Source organism: Oncorhynchus masou, chromosome 12 (assembly GCF_036934945.1).
Source record: "Oncorhynchus masou masou isolate Uvic2021 chromosome 12, UVic_Omas_1.1, whole genome shotgun sequence".
NCBI classification, from domain to species: Eukaryota; Metazoa; Chordata; class Actinopteri; order Salmoniformes; family Salmonidae; genus Oncorhynchus; species Oncorhynchus masou.
Window position 1 is genome coordinate 29282345 of NC_088223.1, and position 14865 is coordinate 29297209.

Consider the following 14865-nt stretch of genomic DNA (forward strand, 5'->3'; position numbering starts at 1 on the left):
GTAATGAATCATTTGGCTACATTTATTTTAATGGACAATTCAGGGATTTGTAGTTTTGCATGATGTCTACTTTGATGCTAAATAGCCTTTTTGAATCTAAGAGTAAATAGAGACAAATATATTGATACAAGTCACATTGTCGAAGAGAGATTTACATGGTTATCAAAACGTCATGCCAGGGTAAACCCATAGGAAACACAGCCCTTATTTGAAGTGTTTCTAAAATCCCCTATGGGAAGAATGAATTGTGGAAAACGATTGGAACCATTTCCCTGTTTGACCACTAAGTGTAATGGGTATTATGGCAGCTCCAATGTGGTATCCTATGAAGTATCCTATGAAAGCAGCAGACTAGCCTCTACTGACGCAAGGGAAGTGGGTGTGTGCGCATGGCCTCTTGTAGTCTTCTGTATGTTGAGGTATTCATAAACCTCCCGCACAACCAATCAGGACGTTTATGTTAATCCCATTTTCTTTAAACCCGTCAATATGCTCCCAACTGGATTACAGTTAGAAGTGTTTCACAGTCACAGCGCAGGAGAGTTTTGGAGATGACAAACGGTTTAGTTTACCGATCTATGTTTTATATGTGCAGAACTCTCGGACCTTTAGCCTAGATTGTTTTGAAACGTATGTTCTAAGTGACATCTGAGAAACGCAACTAGGGCGATTTTGTATCATTTATTGAAGATTTCAAGTTTCATTCCAACTTCAAAAGAAACACCTATTTTGGGAATTGCTTTGGTACTGTTCATAATAGCCTACATCCACCAACACTACCGAAGATTTTACTACCTTTCCCCGTCCCATCATGTCCTTCGGGGATGAGTCGGAGCAGAGTCGGCGGTTGTGTGTGTTGTCTTGGGAGCAGGTGCAGAGGTTGGACTCCATTCTCGGAGAGAGCGTTCCTATTCACGGACGCGGAAACTTCCCGACGCTTTCCGTACAGCCTCGGCAGATAGTCCAGGTGAGATAACGGCTTTGGTCTGGGGAGTTCTGGACCACAATCAGTCCGATAATGAGGGACGAAGCTTTTCTCTCGCCTACTTCCAAACTCATCACATATAGCCTGTTATTTTCCTTTTTTTTTACTTGTTCAATATTTATTTAATTCAGTCTCATCATAAATTGCTTTAGTGAATGAATAGCCAACTCAGGAATGTGTGTGAAATATTTTTTTTAAACACGCTCGCACACACGCACGCACGCACGCTTGCAAACTTTAACGCACATAGGCTACACACGCATACGCACTGAACATTTGAATTTGAGAAGTAAGTAGAGTCAGGAAGGCGGTGTATTTTGGGAACATTCCAAGGCTAACCATGTCGTATTTATGTAATACCATAATAATAGCACATTTTTCAGTGCTGTGGATGAGGATAAAAAGCTCCAATATTCTTCAAATATTCAGATACCATCTGTGAATATGCTTCTGTGCCCGTCCTTTTGGCATGCTCATACAATGTATTTTTACAATAGTCTACTAAAAGGTATTGGAATATCCACCCATTGCATTGAATCATGACTCGTGAATCCTGTTATTTACATTCACTGTAACAGACAGGAGGAAATATCAAGGAGCAGATGATCTAATCCTTTAACTGACATTTCCACTTTCTCATTCCAATCCTTCTGCGACCAGAGTCATTTCATTGGTCTACAAAACGATACAACTTTTACACATAGAGGGAGAGAAAGTAAGGTACTGTATATTGAATTACAATTGGGCAGAGTATAGAGAAATTGAGAATGGACAAGTTTCCATGTAGCTTTCATTAATGAAATGTAGGCCTGTGATCTGTATTGGTAGGTCAGACCTATGTGAGGATGTATGCTGTATCCATGTTGTTCCAGTAGAAAACACCCAGGCTGGAGAAGTCCCCAGTAGGCTCTGGCTGGCCATCCAGTCCCATACCACTGGCAGTAAGCAATGGTACACATCTTCAGTGACGTTTTCTCTTCCTCTCTCTCTCCTGCCTAGAAAACCAACTGATCCAACCCAGGACCAAAATGTTTTTTCCCCTTGCGGCCAGAAATATGTGTTCTTCGAGGTGTTCCACAGGGCTCTCAATAGGGGGTGGTTATTGAAAAATTGTCATCTAGATAACATCTATTTATGGTGTGGCTCCATATTGTTGTGTGTGTGTGTGTGTGTGTGTGTGTGTGTGTGTGTGTGTGTGTGTGTGTGTGTGTGTGTGTGTGTGTGTGTGTGTGTGTGTGTGTGTGTGTGTGTGTGTGTGTGTGTGTGTGTGTGTGTGTGTGTGTGTGTGTGTGTGTGTGTGTGTGTGTGTGTGTGTGTGCGGGTGCCATGGGAGGAGTAAAAGAGAAGTGTCACCGTTGCTGATTTAGTGCAGTGGATTGTGGGTAGATAAGCAATGGATTGACAGTCCTGAGGAACTTCACAATAGGCCTCCACACACACACATACACACACATTGTAGAATAATAGTAAACACATCAAAACTATAAAATAACACATATGGAATCATGTTGTAACCAAAAAAGTGTTAAACAAGTCTAAAAATATTTTATATTTGAGATTCTTCATAGCAGCCACCCTTTGCCATGATGACGGCTTTGCACATTCTTGGCATTCTCTCAACCAGCTTCATGAGGTAGTCACCTGGAATGCATTTAAATTAATTAGCAGGTGTGCCTTGTCAAAAGTTAATTTGTGGGGGCCTCCCGGGTGGTGCAGTGGTCTAGGGCACTGCATCGCAGCGCTAGCTGTGCCACCAGAGACTCTGGGTTTGCGCCCAGGCTCTGTCCCAGGTCCGTGGGGCGACGCACAATTGGCCTAGCATCGTCCGGGTTAGGGAGGGCTTGGCCGGTAAGGATATCCTTGTCTCATCGCGCACCAGCGACTCCTGTGGCGGGCCGGGTGCAGTGCACGCTAACTAAGGTCACCAGGTGCACTGTGTTTCCCCCGAGACATTGGTGCGGCTGGCTTACGGGTTGGAAGCGCTGTGTTAAGAAGCAGTGCAGCTTGGTTGGTTTGTGTTTCGGAGGACGCATGGATTTTGACCTTCTTCCGAGCCCGTACGGGAGTTGTAGCGATGAGACAAGATAGTAATTACTAACTATTGGATACCACGAAATTGAGGAGAAAAGGGGGTAAAAAAAAATTTTTTTAAATTAAATGTAAAAGGTCATTTGTGTTTGAGCCAATCAGTTGTGTTATGACAAGGTAGAGGTGATATACAAAAGATAGCCCTATTTGGTAAAAGATCAAGTCCAAATAATTCCATTATTACTTCAAGGCATGAAGGTCCATCAATTCAAGAACTTTGAAGGTTTCTTGAAGTGCAGTCACAAAAACCATCAAGCGTGAAACTGGCTCTCATGAAACTGGCTCTCATGAGGACCGCCACAGGAAAGGAAGACCCAAAGTTACCTCTGCTGCAGAGGATGAGTTCATTAGTTACAAGCCTCAGAAATTGCAAACAAAATAAATGTTTCTCAGACACATCTCAACATAAACTGTTCAGAGTAGATTGTGTGAATCAGACCTTCATGGTTGAATTGCTGCAAAGAAACCACTACTAAAAGACAACAATAACAAAAAGAGACTTGCTTGCGCCAAGAAACATGAGCAATGGACATTAGACCGGTGGAAATCCGTCCTTTAGTCTGATGAGTCCAAATTTGAGATTTTTGGTTCCAACCACTGTGTCTTTGTGAGACGCAGAGTAGGTGAACGGATGAACTCCACATGTGTAGTTCCCACTGTGACGCATGGAAGAGGAGGTGTGATGGTGTGGGGGTGCTTTGCTGGTGGCACTGTCTGTGATTTATTTAGAATTCAAGGCACACAACCAGCATGGCTTCCACAGCATTCTGCGCTTAGTGGGACTGTGATTTGTTTTTCAACAGGACAATCACCCAACACACCTCCAGGCTGTGTAAGGGCTATTCGACCAAGAAGGAGAGTGATGGAGTGCTGTATCAGATGATCTAGCCTTCGCAATCACCCGACCTCAAACCAATTGAGATGATTAGGGATGAGTTGGACGGCAGAGTGAAGGAAAGTCAGCCAACAAGTGCTCAGCATATGTGGGAACTCCTATAAGACCTCCTGTAAAAGCATTCCAGGTGAAGCTGGTTGAGAGAATGCCGAGATTGTGCAAAGCTGTCATCAAGGCAAAGGGTGGCTACTTTGAAGAATTTCAAATATAAAATATATTTCAATTTTTTTAACACTTTTTTTGGTTACTACGTGTTATTTCAGAGTTTTGATCGTCTTTACTATCATTAAACAATGTTAAAAATAGTAAAAATAAAGAAAAACCCTTGAATGAGTAGGTGGGTCCAAACCTTTGACTGGTACTGTACATCAAAAACCCGGTTTCCATGCCATTCCATTACCTCCGTTCCGGATATTATTATGAGCTGTCCTCCTCTTAGCAACGTCCTGTGACACACATACACACACATACACATTACCCAGCCTACCCAGTGGTGTTATACAGCCGAGATTACATATCCAGACATTGAATGTTTATTAGTGTGTCAGATCAGATCAGATATTACTTCATGTTAACAGTATGGTGGAAGGGTGGAAGTAGAGCTATGGGTGTTAATCTGTTTTACTTGGCTTGGCCAGTCAAGGAAAGGGAACACACTTTTTCCAGGTTTGCTCATATCAAATTCAGGGTGTAGATTCTAGAATAGAGTAGAACACAGTGGGGCAAAGCCTGAGGCAGATGTTTTCCTATGTTTTTGTTTTGTTCCTGCTCTCATTTCACTATAGGGAGCTTACTTGAAGTGAGCTCTTCTTTCCTGGGTGGGGGCGATGGCTTCCATTTCTGGGGCAGGATAAGGAAACTAGATTAGCTAGTTGGTCACACCAGTAACAGGGGCCTAGGTGGGTCAGGTTGGCAAGGTGTCAGTGTGGTAAGAGTAGACCCAAAGCACTCACACACTCACACACACACCACAATACTCTCCCAGTCACCTGGTTCTGTTGTGGGCCCTGCCAGAATGTAAGCCAACTCCTCTTTCGGTCTATTGTTGGTGAGACTGATTGACACAATGACACCAAACGCCTCCATGAACATAGTTTGGTCTTACATTACAGTGTATAGCTCTGTTAGACCTCTACATATAGGCGTGTGCTTTGCTGTTGCTGGCTTTCAAGGAGGCAATTGTGGTGAAATGCCAGCTGAACTCAACATTGGCCCATAAAATGAAATGGTATGCTTGACTAGTTTTTCTTCTTCAAATCTCTCACTTTCTCTCTTTCTCACACTCTCTTCTTCAAATATCTCTCTCTCTCTCTCTCTCTCTCTCTCTCTCTCTCTCTCTCTCTCTCTCTCTCTCTCGCTCTCTCTCCCACTCTCTCACTCTCTCACTCTCTCTTCCTTTAGATTGTAGTCTCTTTAATTAAGTAGTTTTCGAATCTGGACTATTCTAGTTGTATGATAATATATACTGTATCATCTGTCTAGTTTTATGATAATAAATACTGTATCATCATTGTAGTTATATGATAAATAATTCTGTATCGCCAGTCTAGTTTTATGACAGTAAATACTGTATCATCAGTCTACTTTTATGATAAAATACTGTATCATCATTCTAGTTATATGATAATAAACACTGTATCACCAGTCTAGTTTTATGACAATAAATACTGTATCATCATTCTAGTTATATGATACTAAACACTGTATCACCAGTCTAGTTTTATGATAATAAATACTATATCATCAGTCTACTTTTATGATAAAATACTGTATCATAAGTCTACTTTTATGATAAAATACTGTATCATCAGTCTACTCTTATGATAAAATACTGTATCATCATTCTAGTTATATGATAATAAATACTGTATCATCAGTCTAGTTTTATGATAATATATACTGTATCATCGGCCTAGTTATATGATAATAGATACTGTATCATCGGCCTAGTTATATGATAATAGATACTGTATCATCGGCCTAGTTATATGATAATAGATACTGTATCATCGGCCTAGTTTTATGATAATAGATACTGTATCATCGGCCTAGTTATATGATAATAGATACTGTATCATCGGCCTAGTTATATGATAATAGATACTGTATCATCGGCCTAGTTATATGATAATAGATACTGTATCATCGGCCTAGTTATATGATAATAGATACTGTATCATTGGCCTAGTTATATGATAATAGATACTGTATCATCGGCCTAGTTATATGATAATAGATACTTTATCATCGGCCTAGTTATATGATAATAGATACTGTATCATCGGCCTAGTTATATGATAATAGATACTGTATCATCGGCCTAGTTATATGATAATAGATACTGTATCATCGGCCTAGTTTTATGATAATAGATACTGTATCATCGGCCTAGTTATATGATAATAGATACTGTATCATCGGCCTAGTTATATGATAATAGATACTGTATCATCGGCCTAGTTATATGATAATAGATACTGTATCATCGGCCTAGTTATATGATAATAGATACTGTATCATCGGCCTAGTTATATGATAATAGATACTGTATCATCGGCCTATTTATAATAATATATACTGTATCATCGGCCTAGTTATATGATAATAGATACTGTATCATCGGCCTAGTTTTATGATAATAAATACTGTGTCATCAGTCTAGTTTTATGGTAATAAATACTGTATCATCAGCCTAGTTTTATGGTAATAAATACTGTATCATCAGCCTAGTTTTATGGTAATAAATACTGTATTAACAGTCTAGTTTTATGGTAATAAATACTGTATCAACAGTCTAGTTTTATGGTAATAAATACTGTATCAACAGTCTAGTTTTATGATAATAAATACTGTATCAACAGTCTAGTTTTATGGTAATAAATACTGTATTAACAGTCTAGTTTTATGGTAATAAATACTGTATCAACAGTCTAGTTTTATGGTAATAAATACTGTATCAACAGTCTAGTTTTATGGTAATAAATACTGTATCAACAGTCTAGTTTATGATAATAAATACTGTATCAACAGTCTAGTTTTATGGTAATAAATACTGTATCAACAGTCTAGTTTTATGATAATAAATACTGTATCAACAGTCTAGTTTTATGATAATAAATACTGTATCACCAGTGTAGTTTTATGATAATAAATACTGTATCAATAGTCTAGTTTTATGGTAATAAATACTGTATCAACAGTCTAGTTTTATGGTAACAAATACTGTATCAATAGTCTAGTTTTATGACACTAAATGCTGTATCAACAGTCTAGTTTTATGGTAATAAATACTGTATCAACAGTCTAGTTTTATGATAATAAATACTGATACCAGTCTAGATTTACGAATGAATACTGTATCATCAGTCTAATTTATTGAATGAATACTGTATCACCAGTCTAGTTTTATGAATGAATGCTGTACCATTTCTAGTCTAGTTTAATGGCTGGTTCAGGTGCCGTGACCACCCACAGCAAGGCAACTCACTCACCTCTGAGGAAAAACCCATAATCTGTTCCTGTTATCCTACTGACTGAGTATAATATGCCTGGGCTGTCTTTGCCTTCTGGGCTGACTGGACCGGATGCCAGGGTCATAGACTACTAAACATCTCATTAATTTACTGATGCCATATACTTGGCTTGGCTGGGTCTTTCTGTGACTCTCTGTCCAGGCCAGGCAGTGTTCTAACTGGAGTTTAGAGGACCATGTGGTTTAGCTGGCTAATGGCTGTTTCTGAGACTGTTTTCTCACTGAAATAATATAACACATTCAGTTCAGTTCCAAATGGCACCCTATTCCCTATATAGTGCACTACTTTTTACCATGGCGCTCTAGTCAAAAGTAGTGCACTACATAGGGAACAGGGTGCTATTTAGGCTACTACCAGACTGAGGTAAATTAAATTCTAGAGGAAACCCTCCAGACTGGAGTAGGAATGCAAAGAGTAGTATGTAATGCCTCGCCAAGACATTGTCAACGCCACCGTCTGGTCAGTTTGTGGCTTTTTTACAAGTCTACTACTCCTGCTCGATGTCGAGAGGAAATGTTCCGCTCAACTTCACCAGGTGCTTGTTGCGTAATGCAGGAATGGAATGGCCTACTTTTGGAGAGGAGGTGGAAGAAGGGGGTTACTTCTTATTTTGGTAGACCCTTTTGTGTTATAAGACATTATAAGGGGGTCTTTCAGGTTGACCTATTCCATTCAGTTAGACCTACTTGTCCTTGTACTCAGTAAAATATAAAACAGCCCATATAAGGAAAATACATCCTCCTCATCATTTGTTTCAGGCTAGCAGTATGTATGACTATCTGAATGGTCTCATCATGGGTTGATACCCTCTGCCGAACCCTATATTTAGTAAGGCAGTTCTTACTGTTTATTATACTGAATATAAAAATAAGTCGCTCTGGATAAGAGCGTCTGCTAAATGACTTAAATGTAAAATGTAATGTAAACAACAAAAATATAAATGCAACATGCAACAATTAAAAATATTTGACTGAGTTACAGTTAAGGAAATCAGTCAATTGAAATACATTAATTTAGGCATTAATCTATGGATTTCACGTGACTGGGATATGCATCTGTTGGTCACAGATACCTTTTAAAAAAAGTAGGGGCGGAGATCAGAAAACCAGTCTGTATCTGGTGCGACCACCATTTTCGTCATGTAGCGCGACACACCTCCTTTACATAGAGTTGATCAAGCTGTTGATTGTGGACTGTGGAATGTTGTCCCACTCCTCTTCAATGGCTGCACAAAGTTGCTGGATATTAGTGGGAACTGTAACATGCTGTCGTACACGTTGATCCAGAGCATCCCAAACATGCTCAATGGTTGACATGTCTGGAGAGTATGCATGTAATGCATGGAAGAACTGGGACATTTTCAGCTTCCAGGAATTGTGTACAGATCCTTGCGACATGGGACTGTACATTTTCATGCTGAAACATGAGGTGATGGTGGCAGATGAATGGCACAACAATGGGCCTCAGGATCTCATCATGGTATTTCTGTGCGCTCAAATTCCCATTGATAAAATGCCATTGTGTTCATGGTCCGTAGCTTATGTCTGCCCATACAAAAACCCACCGCCACCATGGGGTACTCTGTTCATAATGTTGACATAAGCAAACTGCTCGCCTACACAATGCCATACAAGTGGTCTGAGGTTGGAGGCGGCTTATGGTAGAGAAATGAACATTCAATTCTCTTTCAAAAGCTCTGGTGCACATCACTCTAGCCAGCATGCCAAATGCACGCTCCCTCAAAACTTGAGAAACCTCTGGCAATGTGTTGTGTGACAAAACTGCACATTTTAGAGTGGCCTTTTATTGTCACCAGCACAAGGTGCACCTGTGTAATGATTATGCTGTTTAATCAGCTGCTTGATATGCCACACCTGTCAGGTGGATGGATTATATTGGCAAAGGAGAAATGCTCACTAACAGGGATGTAACAAATTTGTGCAGAAAAGTTGAGAGAAATAATCTTTTTGTGCATTTTGAGAATTTCTGGGATGTTTTATTTCAGCTCATGAAACATGGGACTAACACTTTACATGTTGCTTTTATATTTTGGTTTAGTGTATAATTAATAATGCTCTTAGCTTAGTTCAACTTAATTCCAATAGACATACATATTCATTTGTATTCATTGAACCATACAGTAAATTCCTATATATGCAACGTTGATTATTCCACAAGGGCTATGGGAATTGATTCATATATATTCTGGTTTTCACAGAATATTCAGGATGTTTTTAATATTCTGAATGTTTTTATTAGTGACCATCTGTCCAGAGGGTATCATCTGTCTAGAGGTTTACCATTAGAAACGGATTGCTTTTCTCATTGGAACACAACACAGATGTGCACAGCAGGGCTCCTTAAAGTGCTTTTATTGGAAAAATCAATTCTCTGTTATTTCCACCCCTAAAAAGGACTGGCTTTGAAAATCAACATTCTTTAAAGGAGGTTACAATTAAGGCCTGAAAAGATGCAATAGTTTGGGAAGAGAAGGAGCCCAACACACATATTATGCATGTCTCAATTTGTCTGATTTTTAGTCTGCCTTTGTTTTCTAGTTTGGTAGGCAGGAGGCCGTTACCTAAATTCATGAATGGGGATCTAGCTACATAAGTCAGGCAGCAGACACTTGGCAGGACACTCTCCTTTCCTAGCATAGTGGTGAAGCCAACATAACCTAATTCCTCAGACACAGCTTTGTGTGTGTGAGTGTGTCTATGGGTGTGGGTGTATGTGCATGCGTGCGTGTGTTTTGCGAAACAAAAGTACATGCTCCCCTTTGGGCACAGATGCCAATTCAACGTCTACTCCACGTTGGTTCAACGTGATTTCATTGAAATGAGGTGGAAACAACGTTGATTCAACCAGTTTGTGTCCAGTGGGTCAGGAAACATTCCTATCCTGAGCTGGTTAAAACCATATTTCACTGTGGGTGGTGACTCATACAGATATCAATTGTTTTATGAAATGTTGGCACTGTGGCAAAGTTGTGGACAACAACTGCATGAAAGAGGTATTTTGATAGTAGGGAAAGTGGATAGCTTATGTTGTAATGTCTGTCTTAGGCTTAACTTGCGAACTTGATCTGACCTGGAAGGGATTGTGTGAATGTGTACGTATACAGACTAGATACCTGGTTGAAAACTTGGATCAGTGTCTGGATAAATATACCAAGTGTGTGTACTTGGTAACCATGGTCATGCCTGTTAAGGATTGTCCCAGTTTCTTGATTTCCTCTTTGGAGAGCTGTAACAGTCAGGAAGCTTGAAATATCTCAGCTGCCTTTTCTTAGCTTCAGCAGTTTCCCTTAACTCCAGGATCCACCCCTGACGGTTCTGTTCTGTGACCCAATAAGCTCGTGAACCATATCTTTGCCAAGTATGTTGGCACAATCATACCAGAGTTTTTATAAGTTCACAACCCAACCCCATTTGTCTACGTCACACAGATGTGTACGTTTTCTTCTAGATAATCTTCAGGTCAGCTGGAGTTCCTCGTGAAGTTAGAGACAAAAATACAAGCCCTGGCTTGCTGTGTCCCGCAGAGAAATCTCTGATTCTCCATGCATAACTAAGGGGACTTTAGGTCCACCGGATCTTCATTCAGCTGAGCTACAGTAACTCTGTATTGTGGGCTTCTTACAAGATAGAGACTATATGTAGGACAAGGGACTTTAAAGTAGCTGGCAAGCATAAGGGATATTATTGTCCAGTCAGAGGTTTTTAATTTATTCAGTGTCATCTCTCTGGATAAGAGAAAGAGAGATATTTGTATTTTTTATGAAAATAGGCAGTTCATGATCAAATTAAAAGTCTGTGCATTGGAAAAACAGAAAGGAATGATTACATTTGTTATTTAATGTTGTTGCTTGTCATTATTTGGGTCATTCCACCAATTCAGTGTCTATTAAGAAGTGTAACTTGATTCCACTTCATTTTCGCATTCTGTCATAATGAGCACATGTTCAGGACCATGTTTTCCCATCTCAAGAGGTTCAATTTAAAAAATGACAATAGTAAAGTAGCCGGGTTGACCGTAACAGGATTGCCAATTCCATCATAAATCAGCCATGAATCCCCTCATGACAGGGGGAATGGAAGCTTGTTGTTTGCAACTGGGAGTGGCAATTGAATGCAAGCTTCACAAAAACTAAATTAAATTGATTAAACATTTCTAGCCTGTCTATCTATAGTTAAAAGGCTTGACATGTTGTACTCAGCCCGTTCAATTTTCCACCACAAAATACCAGAAGATTGCCCAAAAGAGTAGAACCAGCTATTAGATGTTCAATATTTCTTGTGGAAAAAAAATATTTAAAAAGGAGTAGCTTCACCATATTAAAATGATAGTTAAGTTCACTTAACGGAGCTGACCTTGAAATGAGGGACAGATGTAAATGAATCACCCATCACATGAAATAAATAATCATCTTAAGAAATGACTTTGTCAAAGCAACAAAATAACAATGTTGGTGAAACTTGGAGACATTTTTGGATTTAGTGGGTTGAAATCTTCCTAGAACTGACATGGGGTTAATGAAGGGACATGTCAAAATGTTTAATTCTTTTTTTAGAAAGAATTTATTGACTTCTCAGTCTGGTATAAGGAACTTAATTTAATATAACAGGCTTTTCAAATTCAATATTGGTTCACAATTTCTACTTAAAATATCAAATGGATAATGGAGTCCCTCTCTATTCTCATCCACACATCAAATTATTGTATGCTAGTATTTTGTCTTTACTGTTATGAACATTGGCTGAAAGCTTGGTGAACCATTCCTTGATTGAAATGGAAATATTACCATTTCAAAAGAAGAGGCAGTGACCATTATAGCAACGTGTCGACTTGCAGTGGCATGTTATCTCTCTATCACACAGATGTCAAACTCATTCCATGGAGGGCTGTCTGCAGGTTTTCACTCCTCGCTTGTACTTGATTGATCAATTAAGGCCACTGATTAGGTAGGAACTTCCCTCACCTGTTGTCTAGGTCTTAGTTGGACACAAAATGAAAGGAAATGCCCAAAACCAGCAGACACTCGGTCCTCCAGGAATGACCTGCTTTCTCAGATCAATTGCAAGAAAACAAATGACTAAAAAACATATTTGATTGGAAAAGAAAATCGACAATAAAGTGTCTTTCTAATAGTATCTCTCAGATCACTCACCCATGTCTCTGTCTCTCCTGTGCAGGTGGTTCGGGCGCGACTGCAGGAGCGTGGTGTGGTGGTCCGCGATGTGAAGCTGAACGGTTCAGCAGCCAGCTATGTGCTCCACCAGGACACCGGCCTGGGCTACAAGGACCTGGACCTTATCTTTGGCCTGAACCTGACTGATGACAAGACCTTTCGTGTGGTCAAAGACGTGGTCCTGGACAGCCTGGTGGACTTCCTACCTCCGGGGCTCAGCCGTGTCTCGCCCATGACCCTCAAAGAGGCCTACGTCCAGAAGCTGGTGAAGGTGTGCAACGACACAGACCGCTGGAGCCTGATCTCCCTCTCCAACAACACGGGGAAGAACGTGGAGCTGAAGTTTGTGGAATCCCTCCGAAGGCAGTTTGAGTTCAGCGTAGATTCGTTCCAGATCGGCCTGGACTCACTGCTGCTGTTCGACCGCTGCTCAGAGACGGCCATGTCCATGTCTGAGAGCTTCCACCCCACTGTGGTCGGAGAGAGCATGTACGGGGACTTCCAGGAGGCACTGGGACACCTCCGCACCAGGACCATAGCCACGCGCAGCCCCGAGGAGATCCGGGGCGGAGGACTGCTGAAGTACTGCCACCTGCTAGTGCGGGGATTTAAACCGGACTCAGAGACTCAGATGAAGCTTCTGCAGCGCTATATGTGCTCACGCTTCTTCATCGACTTCCCGGACATTGGCGAGCAGCAGCGAAAGCTGGAGGCATATCTCCAGAACCACTTCAATGGCATGGAGGACAAGCGCTACGACTGCCTGGTGACGCTGCGGCATGTGGTGGACGAGAGCACCGTGTGCCTGATGGGACACGAGCGCCGCCAGACACTGGCACTGATCTCGGCACTGGCGCTACGGGCCATGGCAGAGCAGAACGCCATCCCGGCCCTGGCTAACATCACCTGTTACTACCAGCCGGCGCCTTATGTCAGAGACGTCAACTTCAGTAACTACTACATAGCGAGGGTCCAGTCGCCCATGAGTAGCTCTTATAGTAACTCTTACCACAGGACATGGCTGCCTTGTAGCTAAATGAGGTGGATCAGTGGAGCGTAAGGGGACTATGATTTTTTTTTAAGCTTCTAGTTTCCCAAATGGTAGCCTATTCCCTACGTAGTGCACTACTTTATATTACCAGGAAACTATATAGGGAATAGGGTGCCATTGTAGACGCACCCTCTGTCTTATAGTAACGTGAGCTGAGCAGTTCGATAGAGTGCTTTGCTCAGTCCACCTGTAGCAAAATGTCTTCTTGTGGGAGACTTAAGGACAACGTCCACTGAGGACCAAAAAAAGGAAAAATTGTATTGTATCTTTTTGCCAAATCTTCAGTTGCAACCCATCCCACTAAATTATATCAATTAATACTGCTGTAAATCTGATTTGAGCCGTTGTTATGATGTTTGTTCTTTTCTGTTCTGAAGCGTTGGCTTCTTTTGATATATGTACGATGAAGACTGGTGGTCTATTTTGATGTGTGTAGAATGGTTGAAATGTGACGGAAGAACTTTTCAGCTTCCCAGTCTTGATAGGGGACTTGAAGTATATTTGGATCCATAAAAGGAAATGTAAATAAGAAACCAGGAAGCTGTATTCTGTTCTGACTGTGGTTTCAACTGGCCTTTTCCTTAAAAATGTAAGGACCAAAGAATTCAGTTCTTGTGTAGCGTGAAGAAAATAAATCAGACTTTTGTGATTCTAAGTGCCTGAAAAACCAACCGACATCTTATAGTAGTTTGATCTGTAAATGAAATAACTGTATTTGAATCTATTTCACCCAGGTTACTGTACATTTCTATATCCAGGGTCAGGGTATTTCCTTTTCAAATAATAAAACATTTAAATGGAAACATTGGTATGATTTCTTTCTTTCTCAGTCTACACATTCCTAATGGATTCAGGAATATGTTGTATATGTACTGGATGTACATTATATATACAAAAGTATGTTGACACCCCTTCAAGTTAGTGGATTCTGCTATTTCAGCCCCACCCGTTGTTGGCAGGTGTATAAAATCGAGCACACAGCCATGCAATCTCCATAGACAAACATTAGCAGGAGAATGGCCTTACTGAAGAGCTCAGTGACTTTCAACATGGCACCGTCATAGGATGCTACATTTCCAGCAAGTCTGTTCATAAAATCTCTGCCCTGCTAGAGTTGACCCG

The 14865-nt window shown here is 40.7% G+C and overlaps 1 protein-coding gene across 1 annotated transcript; it reads left to right on the plus strand.

The window, feature by feature from the left end:
• The first annotated feature begins 442 nt into the window (after positions 1 to 442).
• Positions 443 to 14546, plus strand: LOC135549816 (terminal nucleotidyltransferase 5A-like). The gene is made up of 2 exons (XM_064980141.1): positions 443 to 967; positions 12697 to 14546. Exons 1-2 carry the CDS (start codon positions 812 to 814, stop codon positions 13726 to 13728), a joined length of 1188 nt encoding a protein of 395 aa, XP_064836213.1. The 5' UTR covers positions 443 to 811; the 3' UTR covers positions 13729 to 14546.
• The last annotated feature ends 319 nt before the right edge of the window (positions 14547 to 14865 follow it).

Coding starts and splice junctions, on each gene's coding strand:
- LOC135549816 (XM_064980141.1), top strand. CDS start 812: ATGTCCTTCGGGGATGAGTCGGAGCAGAGTCGGCGGTTGTGTGTGTTG. Junction 968..12,696: donor AGCCTCGGCAGATAGTCCAG/GTGAGATAACGG, acceptor TCTCCTGTGCAG/GTGGTTCGGGCGCGACTGCA.